General features: G+C 38.5%; 1 protein-coding gene across 7 annotated transcripts in view; it reads left to right on the plus strand.

Moving 5' to 3' along the window:
- The window catches only part of LOC114043045 (OTU domain-containing protein 7B-like), an 82,827-nt gene that overhangs the window by 39,917 nt on the left and 24,859 nt on the right, over positions 1–18,051 (plus strand). For all 7 annotated transcript variants that reach the window (XM_027861895.1, XM_027861894.1, XM_027861897.1 and 4 more), the window contains one exon: positions 8,673–8,823. In XM_027861895.1, the coding sequence (XP_027717696.1) occupies positions 8,739–8,823 (85 nt within the window). In that variant the 5' untranslated portion in view covers positions 8,673–8,738. The remainder of the gene's footprint in view (positions 1–8,672; positions 8,824–18,051) is intronic.

Here is an 18,051-nt window from a genome sequence, read left to right on the forward strand (position 1 = left end):
GACATTTGAACCTCACTTTCATCTAAACTGGTCAGAAGAAGGAGACACCCACAGGTGGGCACAGAAATACATTTCATTCATCAGTGAAGTAGGGAAGGGTAGATTAAGGGAAGGATTAGTTCTAAGCAAAACAAACTCTAAAGATGCACAAAAATATTTATAGCTCTTTTTGAAGTGGCAAAGAATGGGAATCTCATGGATGCTCATATTTTAGGGAATGGATAAACAAATTATTGCATATAAATGTTAAAATACTATTGTGTTGAACTCATCAGCATATGACCAGCTAGGATTCTGGTGGCCTGGTGATGAAGCATGCTACTCACCTCCTGATAGATGAAGGATTCAGAATGCAGAATGAACAAAATTTATTTTGGACATGATCGATGTGGAAATTTGTTATGATAGATACATGTTCATAGTGGGTTTTGTTTTTCTTGTATTCTCTTATGAGGGAATGGGAGTTAGTGTGGGAGAATAAGAAGGCAGATCTTGGCTGATTAAAACAAAGTATTTTTTGAAAGAAAGAGACTTGGTCTATAGACTCACTATGAGCCAAAAGTGTAATGTGTTAGCCAAAAAGTTAATGCATTCTAAGGTTGCATGAATAGTAGTCCTACTGTACTCTACCTTGTTTAGATCATATAAGGATGCCACATTTTGGAAAATACTTTGACAAGTTTGAACTATGGTGTTGGCTGAGTGATGAGAAGGGGATAAATGTGAGAGAGGTAGTAAATATCAGGATTGGTTGAAGGAACTGGGGAGTTAGAGGGACCAGAAAGGCACTTAAAAAAAGATTAGATGAACTAAGATTCATTCTATTCAACTAACATTTATTAGGCACCTAGGTAATATAGTGGATAGCGTGCAGGGCCTGGAGTCAAGAAGACCTGACTTCAAATGTGACTTCAGACATTTACTAGCTGTGTGACCCTGAGCAAGTCACTTAATCCTGTTTGCCTCAGTTTACTCATCTGTCAAATGATCTGGAGAATGAGATGGCAAACCACTTTGGTATCTTTGCTAAGAAAACCCCAAATGGGTCACAAAGAGTTGTACATGATTGAAATCACTGAACAACAACATTAAGTACCTACTACATGTAGTGTACTCTGATAAGTGCTAGGGAAAACACAAAGTTTGGGTAGGGTGATGGTTCCTGCTTTAATACACCCTATGTTCTGATAAAGGGGAGGAAAACACACATATATAGATAGTTATAGTAGTATGTGATCTCAGCTAAGCTTAAGTGTACCTAAATGTGTTGGGGAAGCACAAAACAAAATACTATCTGAAATCTTATGGAGAAAATTATCCCTTCCAGTCCCTTCAAATTAAATTTAAATTTTGTCGTTCTGAAAATAGACTGTGTACCAGTCAACAAATAGCTGTTAAAGTGTGCCTTTTGTTCAGATTAGTACACATTTTATTTGATAAAAATCAATACTGACAGTCTTATATGCTGAGCAGATTCTAGATGATGTTGTCACTTGAGTCATTATCTTAGTCACTGACTTGGGGATTGCTCTTTGGAATTTGAGAAGTTCAGACCAGGTGTTGTGATGTAACAGGAGCTGCTGTATATCTTCACTTGTTGAGTGGGATGGGGGTCGGTACGTGAACCTTGATAAATACCTGGAGCCGAGGGATAGGGAGGGGAAAGACATGAGCAGATTTGACCAAAGAAGCTCAGGTTGGGACTTGGTTAGTTTGTGCCTTGTGCCCTGTGGTGATGACAAAGCCCTAGCAAGAAGTGGAGAGTCTGGAAATTATCTGGGGAGTGGGAAGGCAGGAATAGTAATGGAGTATGAGGCACCTATGGGAGATGGTAGAGTTCCTGAGTCTTCTTCCTAGCTGATTCTTAAATGCCATGCCAGGTCCTGGCCTATAGATTTTGAAATTTTGTTTTTGTTTTTATTTTTTACTTCTAGTACTTCTAGGAAAATGCTTTTGAAATGAAGAAATGAACTAGCAGTGGGTTAAAGTTGTTTGAAGGCAGATTTAGGCTTTTATATAGTTCTTTTCATCTTAAATATATATAAATATATATATAAATATATTATTAATTATATTAATATATTTATTAATTTATTATATATAATATATATTATATAAATTATATAACATGTATGTATGTATATATATAAATTAATCTATAAATATATATAAAATATATATATTTTAAATATATATATTTAGTAAGGAAAAACTTTCTAACAACTTTCTAAACAATTGATGCCAAAGTAGAATAGGTTATCTCCGAATATCAAGAGTCCCTTCCCTGGCTGCTGTGAAACAAATGCTAGGTGACCTCTTGTTGGGAGTGTGATTGAGGGAGTCCTTGAGTTACAGGTAGGTCAGGATGACATCTGAGGGCCTGTCCCATGTAGAAATTCTGTGATTCTGAGCGGTGGTGCTTTGGCAACTAAAATCTCTGATGCTATTATAAAATGTTTGCTGCTTGACTAACTGCTGGTTTTCACAAGCAATATTTGGTTGATGGATTTTCTAAGCCTTTTTCTAAGGCTTGACTCTCTTCCCCTAGTCTTCACCCCATCTTTCTTACTGCTTATTTGTGTCTTTACCAGAGAAAAGAAAATAGTGAACTACTTTTTCCACTGAGATGAAAAACTCTTGGTTTTGGATTATTTGTGCATTTCATTAGCTTTGCAATTGCTATCTCTTATGACCAGAGATAATTGGAGAGTTCTGCTTTAGCTTTGGTTTAGCTTGCTTTCTTTTTGAGAAAATTTTGGTCTTAAAACAATTGAGAGTAAGGTTTGAATTCAATTTATATAATTTGAAGCTTTAAATTTAAGGATTTTTTGAGTCTAGGTTACATTTTGTTAGTTGGATTCAGATTAATAAAACATTTATTAAGCACTTGAAATGTGCCAGGTTGTTGTTCAGTCATGTTCAACTCTTCATGGCACCATTTAGGGTTTTCTTGGCAAAGATACTGGAGTGGTTTGCCATTTCCTTTTCCAACTCATTTAACAGATAAGGCAACTAAGGCAAAGAGGGTTAAATGACTTGTCCAAGGTCACACAACAACTGAGTGTCTGAGGCCAGATTTGAGCTCAGGAAGATGAGTCTTATTGACTCCAGGTGTGGCATGGTATCTACTGTGCCACTTAATTGCCCCCGGTGTTTGAGGTACATCCTGACAAATGTGATATTGCAACTGAATTTTATTAAACATTATAAATATTTAATTAGAAGTAGAAAGCTGTAATTATAATTATTTTTAAGATGAAAAGAACTATATTTTAATATGAAAAGAACCATATTATCTAATTCATCTTCCCCCCCTCCCAAATTTATAGGTAAGGTAACAGACTTGGTGAGGTTATGTTAATTGCCTAACTACACTGATAGTACCAGAGTTTGTAGTCATGAAAGTTAAGATTTGAGGAGAAATGGGTTGGAAAAGGTGGTTAATCTCAGAGGGTGAATTTTTTTGCCTTTCTTTGTATTTTGCTGTTGTTTGCATTCCTATCACTGCTTAGTACAATATCTAGCATAAAATAAGCTCTTAATAAATGTCTGTTAATTGATTCCAGATCTAATTGAGACTAGGGCAGGGTAATGGAATCTGTAGCCAACCTGTATGGGACCCCTGGAATTTGTAATTTGCAGTAAGGGCCTAGACTGGTTTTGTTTGGCTTCCTTAACAATCTGGTAACCAAAGGATCATCTACTAAATTTGTATTGGTGTGCACAGTTGCAAAGAATCTGTTTTTGTTTATTGAAATAGAAAATGAATGTTGTACTGGAGTTAGGCTTTAGCCTAGCTAGTTGTATCCTTTGAATTGATTATATCAATACAAACTCTGATCTGGGCTGGCTGAAAAAGAGGCATGCCCTAAACCAGCATTGCATAATGGAAGTGACCTGACCTTCAAGCTAGAAGTAATGAGTTTTTAGGGCCAGCACTGTGATCTTGGGCAGATCTATTTCATTTCTCTGGGACTTTGTTTTCTTTTCCATGAAATTGAGGGGCTTTGGGCTAGATAAGTTCCTTCCATCTCTGACATACGAATTTATAACTGAAAAAATTCTGAAAGGACTTTAAAAAAAAAAGTGGCGTTTTTACTTGAAGGCTGCCACTTAGAAGTGTAACCCTGGTATTTTTGCTACAATACCCAGGATACCCTAAAGCCAGCCACCATCATGTTTCCAAATTGATCTTTGGATTACATCACTAATTTATTTATATGTGTATATATACATATACATACAAATGCACATCTCATTGTCAAAAGCATCTTTGGGTTCCCAGGGCAATTTACTAGAATGTATGTATTCCATATGCATCACATCAGTCCACAAAATTTTCGTGAGGGGATGTGGGAGAGGGGAATCTAGCCATTCTTATAATTATCTGTGCTCCAGATATGGTCCTTTCTCCTGTTACATCTGGTACATTACTCTGGAAGTCCCTGAATATCTAGTGTCTTCCTTGCTGTAAACCTGTAGCTTCCTGCTAATTGACACCTACCCTTAATGTCTAAGAATTAGGCCTGAGCAAGATCTTGCCTTTCCCTATAAAATACCTGGCCTTCCACATTAGGAAGTGATACTGTTGTGTGGGATGGAACCCCAGGCATGACATACCACATTTGGAGGAATAGAGAAAGCTTGGCATAACCTGCATGTTAACTAAGTTAAGAGGATCATCTCTCGCACTGTCATTGATCCCTTAGATGATCTCATCCAGGCCTGGATTCCCCCTTTATATTGCAGATATATGGTATCTCTCTAAAACACCAGTTCTGAATGTAATCCACAAGTGACCTTCCTTTCCACAGCCCCTCTAATCTGCTGACTCTTCCCAGATGTCTCAAATTAAGTGCTATCCCTTGTGTGAATGAAAATGTCCTGCACGGGGCAGGTAGGTGATGCAGTGGATAGAGCTCCAGCGTTAGAGTCAGGAGGACCTGAGTTCAAATTCAGCCTCAGACACTTGACCCTAGCTGTGTGACCCTGGGCAAGTCACTTGACCCTGATTGCCTCACCAAAAAAAAAAATAAAATAAAAAATGTGCTGCACAAAGGATTGTTGACCAGTCTGCTGCTGCCTTTAAAATCCTTAAGTCCCAGAAAAGCAGATGCAACAGGACTAGTACACTATATTTATGGGAAAAAATTCATAAACTAATGTAGCTATAAAAAACACATACTTAAGTGTACCTGTGTTGTTCAAGTATATATTTGTCAACAGACTCCATTTGAGGAGATTCAGACAGTGCTTGATTTGAAAGGAGGCAGTAAGAACATTCTTGGTAGGGTAGTAGTGAGTGCAAAATCAGAGAGATAGAAGAGCAGCAGAGTAAGAAATAAAGATAGGAAGATAAGGAGAGGACACTTGAAACCTATAATGAAGAGCTGGAACTTGATACTAGAAATGACTGGAGTCATTATAGACTTTAGGCTGTTTCTTGTGATCAGTATTGTCGGTAATGAGACTGAGGAAAAGATGGGCTCATTGACTATTCTGCAAGCATCTAAGCTGAGGCTTAGAAATTAGAGTAACAAGCCATTTAGGATGATGTAGTCATGGTTATATCCTATTTTCCTCTTTCTTTGGTCTCTTTGTGGGTATTGACCTAGTAGTGATATCTCTGGGTCAAAGGGTATACACAGTTTAATAGCTTTTTGGAGCTTAATTCCAAATCGCCTTTGACTTTTAAAAAAAATTAAATTTGTTTTCATGTTCATATTCTCTCCCTCCTCTTTCCCCCACACTCTCCCCATTGAGAAAGCAAAACAAAATCCCAAAACATGTTAGTTATGTATGGTTGAGCAGAACCAATTCCTGCATTTACCATGTCCAAAAAAAAATTGTACTGACTCTATCACCTCTCTCTGTGGAGGTGGGAAGACTATTTCATCATGAGTCTTCCAGAATTGTACTTGATTATTGTGTTGATCAAAGTTCCTAAGTCTTTCAAAATTGTCTTTATAATATTGTTATTGTCACATAAATTGTTCACTTTGTATCAGTTCATAGAAGCCTTTCCAGGTTTCTCTTAAACCATCCTCTTAATTTCTTATAGCACAGTGGTATTCCATCACATTCATATACCACAACTTGTTTAGCCATTCTCCAATTGATGGGTAGCCCTTCACTTTCCAATTCTTTGCCACCACAAAAAAGCAGTTATATATTTTTGTGCATGTGGATCCTTTTCCTCTCTTTGGTTTCTTTGTGGGTATTGACATAGTAGGGTCTGGGTCAAAGGATAATCACAGTTTAATAGCTTTTTGGAGCTTAATTCCAAATTGCTTTCCGGAATAACTGAACTGGTTCACAGTTATATCAGCAGCATGTTTGTGTACCTATTTTTCCACAGCCTCTCCAGCATTTGTCATTTTTTTGGTCAACTTTGCCAGTCTGATGGGTGTAAAGTGGTACCTTAGAATTGTTTTAATTTGCATGGCTCTCCCTCCCCTCACTCTCTCAGCTGAGAGCCTTATGTCATATTTTACAGAAAAAAAATTGAGGCCATTTGCTGTGAACTTCCTATTTTCCCTTCTTTATTTCCTATCACTCAGGACTGGGTTTCATGCATTGACTTGCAGAAGAACCAGTCTTTTAACTATAAGTAGACCCAGAAATCAACATATCTCTTCTTTTTATTTCCTTAAAAAAGGAGTTTATTCCTCAAAACTACTGGAAATCCTGTAAGAGGTGCACTAGTAAATGAAAGAGGAAAGTTACAAAGTTATATAGATCTTTTCACTTAGACCTGGTTTTCCATGCAGATGAATAGAGAAGAAGATCCAGTTATTTCACAAACTATCCTCTCTCTGATCCGATTCAACTGTTATATCACCCAATACCAAGTCCTTTCATTTACTGTTTAAGCCCCATCCTTGGTATCACCAGGGACTGTTTCTGGGCCTTCCTGCTCCTGACTTATTGATTGGTCTGCAGTAATAGGAATGTCCTAGGCTTAGTTATCTGGAGACACCTTTCCTTTGCCCATGTACTTGCTCATCTCCAGCCTTATTTCTCTATGTGGGTCAGGTGTGTGGGGAGCCATAGTTAGAAGGACAGAAGATTATTTTATAGATACATAACAACATAAAAATCTTAATAAACTATATAATATCAAAATACCTTTTCACCTTTCTCAATTAATTAGGACAAGGTAGAATTGGCACAATATGGCTTTTGGACTTTCTACTGTTTGAAATTATCTGTAGTGCAATTTATTTCTCTTCCACTGGTATAGATCATTTAGAGTTGCCTTAATTGGCATTGTGAGTGGGGAAATACTGCCATAGTATGAGGTTAAATGGAAATCTCTTCAACAGGAATTTAGCCTTTTGGGTTCCTGCCTCCTACCCTTTATTTATGGGAATACCCTAACTTCTCTGTCCCCTTCATCTCCCCAAAATGTTTTGTAACCAAGTAGTTAAACCTCTGCTTTGAAAATAGCACCTGTACTCCAGTGACCTCAGTCCTTTGCTGTATATTTGGCCTAGTATTCCTTAGAAGAGAAGGAAAGTGAAGTAATAGCTAGAGAGATAACCTAGGAATTTAGAAGACCTGAATTCAAGTCCTGCTTCTGACTGCATACTGGCTTTGCAACTCTGGACAGGTCAAGTTTCAGAGCAGTTGCTAAAATGTGTTGGTACAAGTTCCTCACTAGGAGCTCCCTACACTGATGAAATCACAGGTCTGGTCAAAACATCCCTGAGGAATGTGGAAAATCAGGATTTGGGCAGGGCCCTAAACAGGCAGCAAGGGGGTGGGGGGAGTTTTAGAGTTTTAACAGGACGCTTCGAATGGAAAAGATTAGTTCTGAGTTAATGCACTTCTGTCCTCCAGGGATTCTGAGATAGGTGGGAGGTATTTTTCTGAAGGGAGTCTCTCCTTTTGCCTTTGAAGATTTTTGTTTTGACTTTCTCCAAACAGATTATTAGGAGATGGGGGTTGAGGGCATAGGAGATGAGGACAAGCTCATGAACTAGGTACCTTCTCCAGGGAATTGGAAAAGCTGCCAGAGGTGGTAGGAAGGGATCAGAGGTTTGCTTCTCACTGTATTACTGCTGCCTTCATGGAGCAGGTTGTTAACTTTGGAGAAATGTGGTCAAAGACATAGTTTCTGTAGAAGACTGGTCTGTTATAAAAGGGATATTTTCAGGTGGAATTTATTTGAATGGATTGGGTAGGGGTTACTTTGACAAAGTAATTAATAGGCTGAATCCCTTTTGTCATAAACCTTTGGACTCCCTACTTTCAGCTTTGAGAAAGTTGCTCCTTAAGTTTTCTTTAAATAGTTTTAAAATCAGTTCTGCACATCTCTGCTTTCATTACCTAAAGTCTAATGAAGACCTGCCTTTAGAGGTAGACCTAAAGTCTACCTCTAAAGTTTTTTATGGTTGAGCTATCAGTGTGCTTTGTGCCAGTGTGTCCCTTCATTGACATACTCGGGAGTTGACTGTCAAAACAGCCTTTGAGGGAAATAAAAAGCAAAGTAGTATTCCTATATTGGAGACGAGTTAGCAGAATTAAATTTGTATCTTAAATTAAATTTTAAACTTTAAAATCTGCAGGGGTGAATAGGCTGGCATAGTTTTACCATTTGCAAAATTCCTTGGGTTGGGTTAATTGTCTTAAAGTGAAATTTGAAATACGTGCATTTATTTCCTTCTTAGGTGGAAGCCTGAGTTTTGCTCTATGTTCCATCTTCCTCCAGCTGCCTGAGAGGATTTCATGATCACATGACCCTGGACATGGATGCTGTCTTGTCAGATTTTGTCCGTTCCACGGGAGCAGAACCAGGTTTGGCCCGTGATCTTTTAGAAGGTGAGGAATTGGGAAAGGTTTATTTATTTGTTTATTTTTTATTGCTGAACTGGCTTATGAAATTTGAAGATGGCAGAAGAATTGGCATATGATAGTTTACTGTCTATAAAGTCATCATTAAATTCTTCTTGTTGATTACTAACCATTATTTTAAAATGAAAAGTTGCTTTCCTACTATCACCAAGTACATTATTGAGTTGTCCCCTTCTGCTTCAAGTCACTATATCATAATTAGCCTAAGAATAACATAATTAAAGAAGGTAAATCTCCTGGGCAAATGTGTTTAATGTATCTTGAAATGTAATTTTGATTATTCATTCTTTGACATTTTTCATGCCATTATGCCTTACTCTCCTCTTCTGCCATAATTAGTGTGGATAATTGTAGAATGTGTTGGTTCATAGTTTTATTTTGCTGTCTGCATGCCCATGTGACTGTCCTAGATTATAAGTTCCTGTAGGGCAAGAATCATGATGTTCTTTATTCTGTTCCCTTCTCTTCATTCATATAGCCACTACCCTAGTCTGAAGTGCTTATTACTTCTCACCTAAACTATTTCAGTATCCTCCTAATTGGTCTCCTTGCTCCTCTTCCCCCTCTCAATCCATTCTCCACTAAACTGCCCAAGTGATTTTTCTAAAGTACACATCTGATCAAGTCAGTCCTCTACTCAATAAACCCCAATGGCTTCCTTTTGCCTGTAGGATCCAAATATAAATTCCTTTGTTTAGCCCTTCACAACTTGTCTTCAACGAACCTTTCCAATTTTCTTCATTGTAGAGCCAGCCAAACTGGGCTTCTTGCCATTCCTCATGCATATTTCCCTGTTTCTTATTTCTGAGTATTTGCACTGGCTCTCCCTGATGTCTGGAATGCACTGCCACCTCACCTCTGCCTCTTAGAATCCCTTGTGTCCTTCAGAACTTTGCTCAAATCATACCTACTCACAACCTTTCCTGATCTTAGCTGCCAGCTTTCTCCTCACCCTCTTAAATGTATCTTGTATTTATTTTGTATATGCTTATTTATAAACATGTATCTCCCAATAGAATATAAGCTCCTTGAGGGCAGAGCCTGTTTCATTTTTGTCTTTACATTCTCAGCATCTAGTATAGTGCCTGGCACATAAACTAGATACTTAATAATTGCTTGTTGATTGGTTGATGACTATAGAATTCTTTATGATTCTTTGACTGCAAAATAAATGCCTTTTGATGATGATGGTGACACATAATAAAGCAAAAAGATTAGGTTAAAGAGTATCCAAAGCAGAACTCATTATCTTCTTCCCCTCCTCCCCTTTGCTCCCAACTTCTCTCTTTCAGAAGTTCTTAAGTGCTTTTTTACTGACTAATTCTCATTGGGTTTCTTGATCATTATTTGGTCTGATTGTAATTCTAGTTTTTTGCTGAAGTAGGGTGTGAAGAGCTAGGCAGCCTGCCTCTCTGTTCAAACAGCCATGTTGGCCAGAAAGCTTTTATTGACTGATTATTCCATGGCAATTTGTTAGATCACTAACAGGAATAGGATTAACTCCACAAGACAATTTAATATCTGTCCAGTGACCTGTGAGAGAAGCTATTTGTTGAGTACCAAAGAGAGGCTTAGGTATAGGATTTACTGTAGGTTAATCTCTGTTAGATCCAGTCTTCTCAGCTCAGTCAAAAAAAAATTTTAAAAAAGAAAAAGGTGAGATAGCCACAGACACATTTGTTCCTCCTGAATTTAATTTTGCATTACCTTTCTTTGGCATTCCTTCAACTTTGTTGGGACCTGACTGGTGGCCCATACTTGAATGTTGAATATGTTTTGTATCTCTCAGCAGCCTTGGGGTGTACCTTTTAAGAATCCTTTTCCCTGCCTTGTCTTTTGGGAGAGTCATCCTGTTACCAGTGCTGGCCTCTTCTGTCTCAGTTAGACTAATGTTCTCTGAAAGGGAGAATGACTTATGTATGTGTAAGGGGGATGGAGATAGGGTTTCACTTGTGAGGATTCATTAAGTGCTTTCTCTTAGAGTGTTTCCCCATAGCTCAGGACCTTTGAATTTGTTTGATCTTCTGTTCTATTTTAATTTGTTTGAAATCAAATTATAGACTCTTATGGGCCTTTCCTGGCCATTCTGAAGTGGCCTCCCTAACTATGGCCACTAACCTTTGCCTTTTTGCAGGGAGCCTCTAGGTACTTTCTGTTTCCAGACAAAATCTGACAGTCACCACTCAGGTACCAACAGGTTTGAACAAACTGCTAAGGATAAAGGACTTTTTTTTTTATCTTCAGAATACTGCTTAACCTGTTTAATGAGCAGCCTTTGCAGGTACTTGAGCTGACCCCAGCCTGCATGAGCATGGCAGCACTCTATATTAGGGCAATTGCTGAGTGTTTTAACAGAGGCTCTTGGTTTATTCTCAAGTACCTCAGTTTCTAAAAAATGAATATCAGTGCATTTTTGCCAAAATTCCATCAGCCTTCCTGGCAAAATGAGCAATGGAAGATCTTTCCCAAGATAAAGGACTGAAGATTTTATTTTGAGTTCTATTACTTTTTTTGTGTGTGGTGAAATCTGAAACTGTTTTCCAATTTTATGCCCCACTGTCATTCTCTCCAGTCCTTGGCTGCTGTTAGGACCTTTCTGGATATGACAAAGGCCATGTGGTTTCAGATACTGTTCCATAAAATAGCTCTTGCCACTGTTCCCTTTTCTGCACTCAGAAGACCGTTCCTTAGTTTCATGCTCTGCTTGTTGAAGTAAGTAGATGCTGTAATAGCCTCTTAATTATTCTTCTTGTCTCCAGTCTTTCCCTTTTTCCATTCATTCTCCACAGCTGCCAAAGTGATACTGCTTTTTACAATTTAAAAAAAAATAATATTTTATTCCCCCCCCAATTACGTTAGGGTTTTTTAAAGTTTAGAGTTCCAAATTCTATCCTTCCTTCCCTCTTCCTCCCTTCTTTCTCCCTCCCTGAAGTAATAAGCAATCTGATATAGGTTATATATGTATAATCATGTATAACATTTCCATATTGTCATTTTGTGGAAGACAACTTGAACCAAAAAAAAACGAAAGAAGGAAAGAAAGTAAAAAATAGAATGCTTCAGTCTATATTCAGATGCCATTAGTTTTTTCTCTGGGGGCAGATAGCATATTTTATCGTGTGTCATTTGGGATGGTCTTGGATCATTATATTGCTGAGGATAGCTAAGTCATTCACAGTTTTTCATTGTACAGTATTGCTGTTACTTTGTGTAGTGTTCTCCTGGTTCTGCTCATTTCACTTTTCATCAGTTCATATAAGTCTTTCCAGGTTTTTTGAAAACATCCTGCTAGTCATTTGTTATAATACAATAATATTCCATTACAGACATATAGCACAACGTTCAGCCATTTCTCAGTTGATGGATATCCCGTCAATTTTCAGTTCTTGGCTACCAAAAAAAAGCTGCTATAAATATTTTTGTACAAATAAGTCCTTCTCTCTGTCTCTTTCTCTCTGTCTCTTTCTCTTTTTTTTTTTTTTTTTTTTTTTCTTTCTTTTGGGTTCCGCCCTTGCCGTGGTTTTTCTGGGTCAAAATTCCCCCCCCCCCCACCCCCCCCCCCCCCAAAAAACAAACTGTGCACAGTTTTATAGCCCTTTGGACGTAGTTCCAGATTGCTCTCGAGAATAGTTGGATCAATTCACAACTCTCCCACCAGTGCATTAGTGTCCCAGTTTTCTCACTTCATTTTTCTTTTTGGTCATATTAGCCAATCAATAGGTGTGAGGTGGAACTTCAGAGTTATTTTAATTTTTGTTTCTCTAATCAGTAGTAATTTAGAGCACCAAATTAATATTCTTTTTTTAATTAATTTATTTTTAGTTTTCACCATTCACTTCCACAAGATTTTGAGTTCCAAATTTTCTCCCTATCTTGTGCCTCCCCCTACCCCAAGATGGCCTGCATTCTGAATACCACTTCCTCTAATCTGCCCTCCCTTCTCTCTCTACCCCCCTTCCCTTATCCCCTTCTACTTCCATTTTCCTGTAGGGCATGATCGATTTGTATACCCAATTTCCTGTAGATCTTACTTCCCAGTTGCATGTGAAAACAATTTTTTTTAAACATTTGTTTTTAAAACTTTGGGTTCCAAATTTTCCCCCTTCCTCCCTCCCCACCCACCCTCATTGAGAAGGCAAGCAACTTGATACAGATTATACATGTGTAGTCATACAAAACACTTCCATAGTAGTCATGTTGTGAAAAACTATATTTCCCTTAATCCTATCCTGCCCCCCATTTATTCTATTCTCTCTTTTGACCCTGTCCCTCCTTAGAAGTATTTGCTTCTGATTACCCCCTCCTTCAGTCTGCCCTCCCCTCAGTCTGCCCTCCCCTCTATCATCACCCTGCTCTCTTGTCCTCTCCCCCCCCCCATTTTCCTGTAGGGTAAGATAGATTTCCGTACCCACAAATTAATATTCTTAAACCACAGGTCCTACCATGTTACATCCATGCTCAGAAAGCTTCAGTGACCCTCTGTTCTCTCTAGAATAAAATACAACCTCCTTTATTTAGCATTTAAGTCTTTTCATTGAATATAAATAATACCGAGAAGTATGAGATCGCTTATATGAACTGATGCAAAAGGAAGTAAACAAAGTCAGGAAAACAACATGCATGGTAATTTCATTCCTCTCTGGCCTCCACTCCTGATTCTGGGCCGCAGAAGCTGCCTTATCCACTTCTGCAGCCCCTTTCTCTGATTGGTTGGTGCCTCTCCATTATAAGTAAAATGCTCAGGGCAGCCATGTCTTCATTCCTCTCTGAGCTCCTCTCGACTCTTTGCACTTTCTTCAACATAGTATCTCTTCCCCACCCCTACCCCCTCATTTCTTCCACCCACTCCTCTTTTTATGTGTTGTCTTCCTGCATTAGAAATATGCTGTGTGATGGAAGGGACTGTCTTTCTTTTGGTTTATTTTTATATTTGCCGAGTTTAGCACAGTGCCAGATGCTGTGTAAGTTTGGTGAATTGTTGACTTGTTGATTATGTGAATGGAAAGAACAATGGCGACAAAGCAAATTCAGTGCTTCTGATGATAATGACCAATCTAGGCCCAAGGAAGAGCTATGGGAAAGCACTTCTTGCTTCTTTGCAGAGATGGGAGACCTCGAATGTGGAACACTTCATGTCATCTAGACTTTTTTGATGTGTTGTTTAGTTTTGTTGAACTGTTTTTGAAAAATCTTTTTTCTTTGGTGTAAGAGAAGGCTGTGGAAGAGGGAGAGGTGAAAGTTACATTGGGAAATGTGAATGATATAAAAACAAAGATATCAAGAAAAAATTACAAATAATAAACTCCTTTCATTCTTTGGCTCTGACTTGTCCTTCGAAATGTTTTTCAGTGTTGCCTCTTCTAATCTCTCTCTCTCTTCTGTGCCTTTGACCAGGCTTTCCCAGTGCCTGGAATATTCTCTCCTACCTTTGCCTTTCAGAATCTCCTAGTTACTTCAAAGCTCCTCAAGTGTGGTCTCCTAAATAAAACTTTTAGTGATAACCTCCCTCTTGTTAGTGCTCTTTCCCAAATGACTTGGATATTACTTGTTATGGATTGCTTATTTGTGTGTAACAGATCTCTGTAAACAGATCTAGAAAACTCACCAGACTGAATCCTGATTAGGAAATCAAAAAAAAAAAAATCACAGTGAGTTATTTTTGTAACCCAGATCGGCAAAGGGAGACAGACAGGTCTGTGAACACTGGGTATGAGGTTCGGCCAGGAGTACTCAGTACAGAGTATTCCAGAACAAGGAGAGGCTGGACAGCAGGACAAGAAGAGGTCCCATTTCCAAGATAGAGGGTTTTAAGGTTCAGGAATAGATGCCAACTGACAGCTTTATTGCACACTACCCAATTCCAGGCCATAGATCCTGGGCAGACTGAGGAGGGGACCTAAGAGTAGTATTTCAGAGTGAGGAGCAGTTGAGGGCCCTAAGCTGTGGTGCCCATTAAGGAGCAAGTTAAGAAACAAGCAGCAGCTGTGTGGCTTGGATCTTGGTAGAGGAGAGAGGTCTCAGATCCAGCTTCTAGCCCAGTCTGAAGCCTATATAGAAATGACCAAGACTGGAATCTTAGACCAAAGTACAGTTGTGTCACTGAATCAACAGAGCTATTATCTAGCATGCTGGCTAAATCCAGAATAGTCTAATGAAATCCCAAATAGGGCAAGCCTACAGGCCTATTGTTCAGACCCAAACCCAGGTCAGGAACTTGATCAGGGGAGTAAGAATCAGACTTTGTCCTGGATCAGACTATTTTGGCAACACTGAACACGAAAACCTTGCCGGTCCTCAACACCTCAGCCGGTGTTGTTGAGATCCTGAAACAATACATTTAGTATCCTAAGAAAGCAGCAACAGGACAAACCCAGACATTCTCTCCAGGAATGTGAAGAGCCTTTAACATCATGTCTGAAGTCAGGAAGTAGCTGGAAGAATGAGAGAAAAAAAAAAAGAAGAAGAAGAATCCTTTCATAAGAAGCTGTTATTGCATCAAAGATGCTCAAGACATCCTGAAGAAGAGAATGACTCCAAAACTTATCTACAAGCAAAGTCTCAAAGAAAAGCACAACTTGAGTTACAAATTCAAATAGAATTCCTGGAAGAGATGAAGCAAGAGTTTTTTTTTTAATGGTTGAAAATGTTTTTATAAATTAAATAAGAGAACTGGAGGGAAAAAATGGAAAAGAAATGAGAGCTATGGAAGAAAGAATTGGAAAGGGAATTGGTAGCTTGGTACAAGAAGTACAAAAACTTGCTGGAGCAAATACCCGAAAATTGGAGTAAACCAAATAGAAACTAATGACTACATGAGAAAAAAAAAGAAATATTTAAAACAAAGTCAAAAGACTGAAGAAAAATAGAAGAAAATATAAAGTATTCCACAGCAAAAAGTACTGGCCTGTAAAACAGATTGGGAAGATATAATTTAAGAATTATTGAACTTTCTGAAAGCCATGCCCCCAAAAAGTTCCTAGATATTATATTTCAAGAGATGACTAAAGAAAACTGTTGACATCTCTTAGAACCAGAGGGCAAAATGGAAATAGAAAAAATCCAACTGTTACCTCTTGAAAAAACTCAAAAAACTCCTAGGAAATTGTAGCCAAAGTCCAAAGCTTTCTGGTCCAATGAAAAATAAAACAAGTAGCCAGGAAGAAAGAATTACATGACCAAGGAGCTGTCATCAGGATCATATGCGATTTTGGAGCCATCACAATAAAGGAGCAGAAAGTTTGGAATGGATATTCCAGAAAGCAAAGAACATAGTAGGCTTATAACTAAGAAAGTACCCAGAAAAACTCAGCATAATCCTAACAAGGGGGGAAATGGATCTTTAATGAAATAGAGGACTTCCAAGCATCCCTGATGAAAAGAATAGATCATTATATAAACATTGAAGGGCAAACACAGGAATCAAAAATATAAAAAGGTAAACAGTCAAAAGTGGCTAAACAAGGATAAACTGCTTACATTTTAATATTGGATGATGCATGTGTCCCCTCTGATCCTTATCATCAAGAGGTATAGAGGGAGTCTAGACAGAAGGGCAAGCAGTGGTTCTCATTTGTCACCTGGCTGCACGATTTTGTGACTTCTCTGACTGGTTTCTCCACCCTATTCCCATGTAGGGTACCATCCCTCTCCCCTTTTTAGCTTTCTTTTGTGTATTGTTTTCCTTCATTAGATTGTAAGCTCCTTGAGGGCAGTGACTTTTTTTTCTTATTTGCATACCCTAGTGCAGTGCCGTGCACATAGTAGGAGCTTAATAATAAGTGTTTATTGACTGTTTTATATCTTGATGATTTTACAAAGAAGAATGAAAAGAGAAGGAAAGAGGAATATATTAGGGGTTGGGGAGAGAGGTTCAGAAAAATTATTTTAGTTTGGCACCACTGTTCTAGCCTGTCTCCCTAGATGATCTCATTAGCCCCATGAGTTCAGTCTCTATGCAGATGATTCTCAGATCGGTATATCCAGCCCTAGTCTTTTTGCTGAGCAATTACATGTCATCCATCAGGTGCCTCTTAGGCATTTCAAACTGGATGTTTCATAGGCATCTTACACTCAGTATGTCCAAAACATTATCTTTCCTCCCAAGCCCTCTCCTTTCTACATTTCCATAATACTGGCAGTCAGCTAGCGTTTATTAATTGCTTATTGTGTGCCAGGCACTGCTAAGTGCTGGGGATACAAATACAAGCAAAAAGAAAGTCCCTGCCCTCAAGGAACTTACATTCTGATGGGTGAAGAAGACACATAAAAGGAGATCTGAAAAACAGGATGGTGACCAGTTGAGGGTGCAGTGGCTAAGTCCAGAGAATAAGGGATGGCTAGTCTGTGCTATTCCCCAAAATATAGGTTTTAGGAAGATCTCACCAATGGGAGAAGGGGACCACCATCTTCTGAGTTACCTGGGCTGTAAACTTGGTGTCATTCTTGACTTCTCACTTATTCTCATCCACATTTGTTGTCAGGGCCTATCATTTCTACCTTCATATCTCCCTTGTACGTAACTCATTTCTACTCATATAGTCACCACCCTATTTAAGACCCTTTTCACTTCTCTCCAGGATTATTGGAATATCTTTCCAATTGGTTTTCCTTTAGGTTTCTTCCTTTTTCAGTCCATCTTCTATGTAGTTGTCAAGATGATTTTTCAAAATCACAGGTCTGACCAAGTCAGATGAGCTCCAGAGTTAAAAATACATTCCTGTCTTTGACATCCAGTCATAACCTGGTGCCTTTTTACCCTTCTGAACTTTTTAGACCTCACTCTTCTCATATACTTTGCAGTCTAGCTACACTGATCTACTTGCAGGTCCTCAAACCTAAAGTTCATCTCCCATTGCTGTGCCTTTGCACTAGTTGACACCCATGCCTAGGATGCTCTGCCCCTTCACTGTGCCTCTTAGTTAACCTGACTTTCTTCAAGACTGAGCTCAGATCTCTCCTTCTGCTGTTAGCCTTTCCTGTTCTTCCCAGCAGTTAATGACTTCCAATTTTAGATGACCTTCCATTTACTCTGTTTCTATCTTGTATGTATCTAGTTATTTACATTTCTCCCTTTAGGATGTGAACTTGCTGAGAACAGGAACTAAATATGTGTGTGTATGTATATTTTGCCTTTCTTTTCCCAGTGCTAAGCACAGTGCCTGGCACGTAGTGAGCACTTAATAAATACTTATTGAC

This window comes from Vombatus ursinus, unplaced genomic scaffold (assembly GCF_900497805.2).
Source record: "Vombatus ursinus unplaced genomic scaffold, bare-nosed wombat genome assembly UNPS02014768.1, whole genome shotgun sequence".
In the NCBI taxonomy this organism is placed as follows: domain Eukaryota; kingdom Metazoa; phylum Chordata; class Mammalia; order Diprotodontia; family Vombatidae; genus Vombatus; species Vombatus ursinus.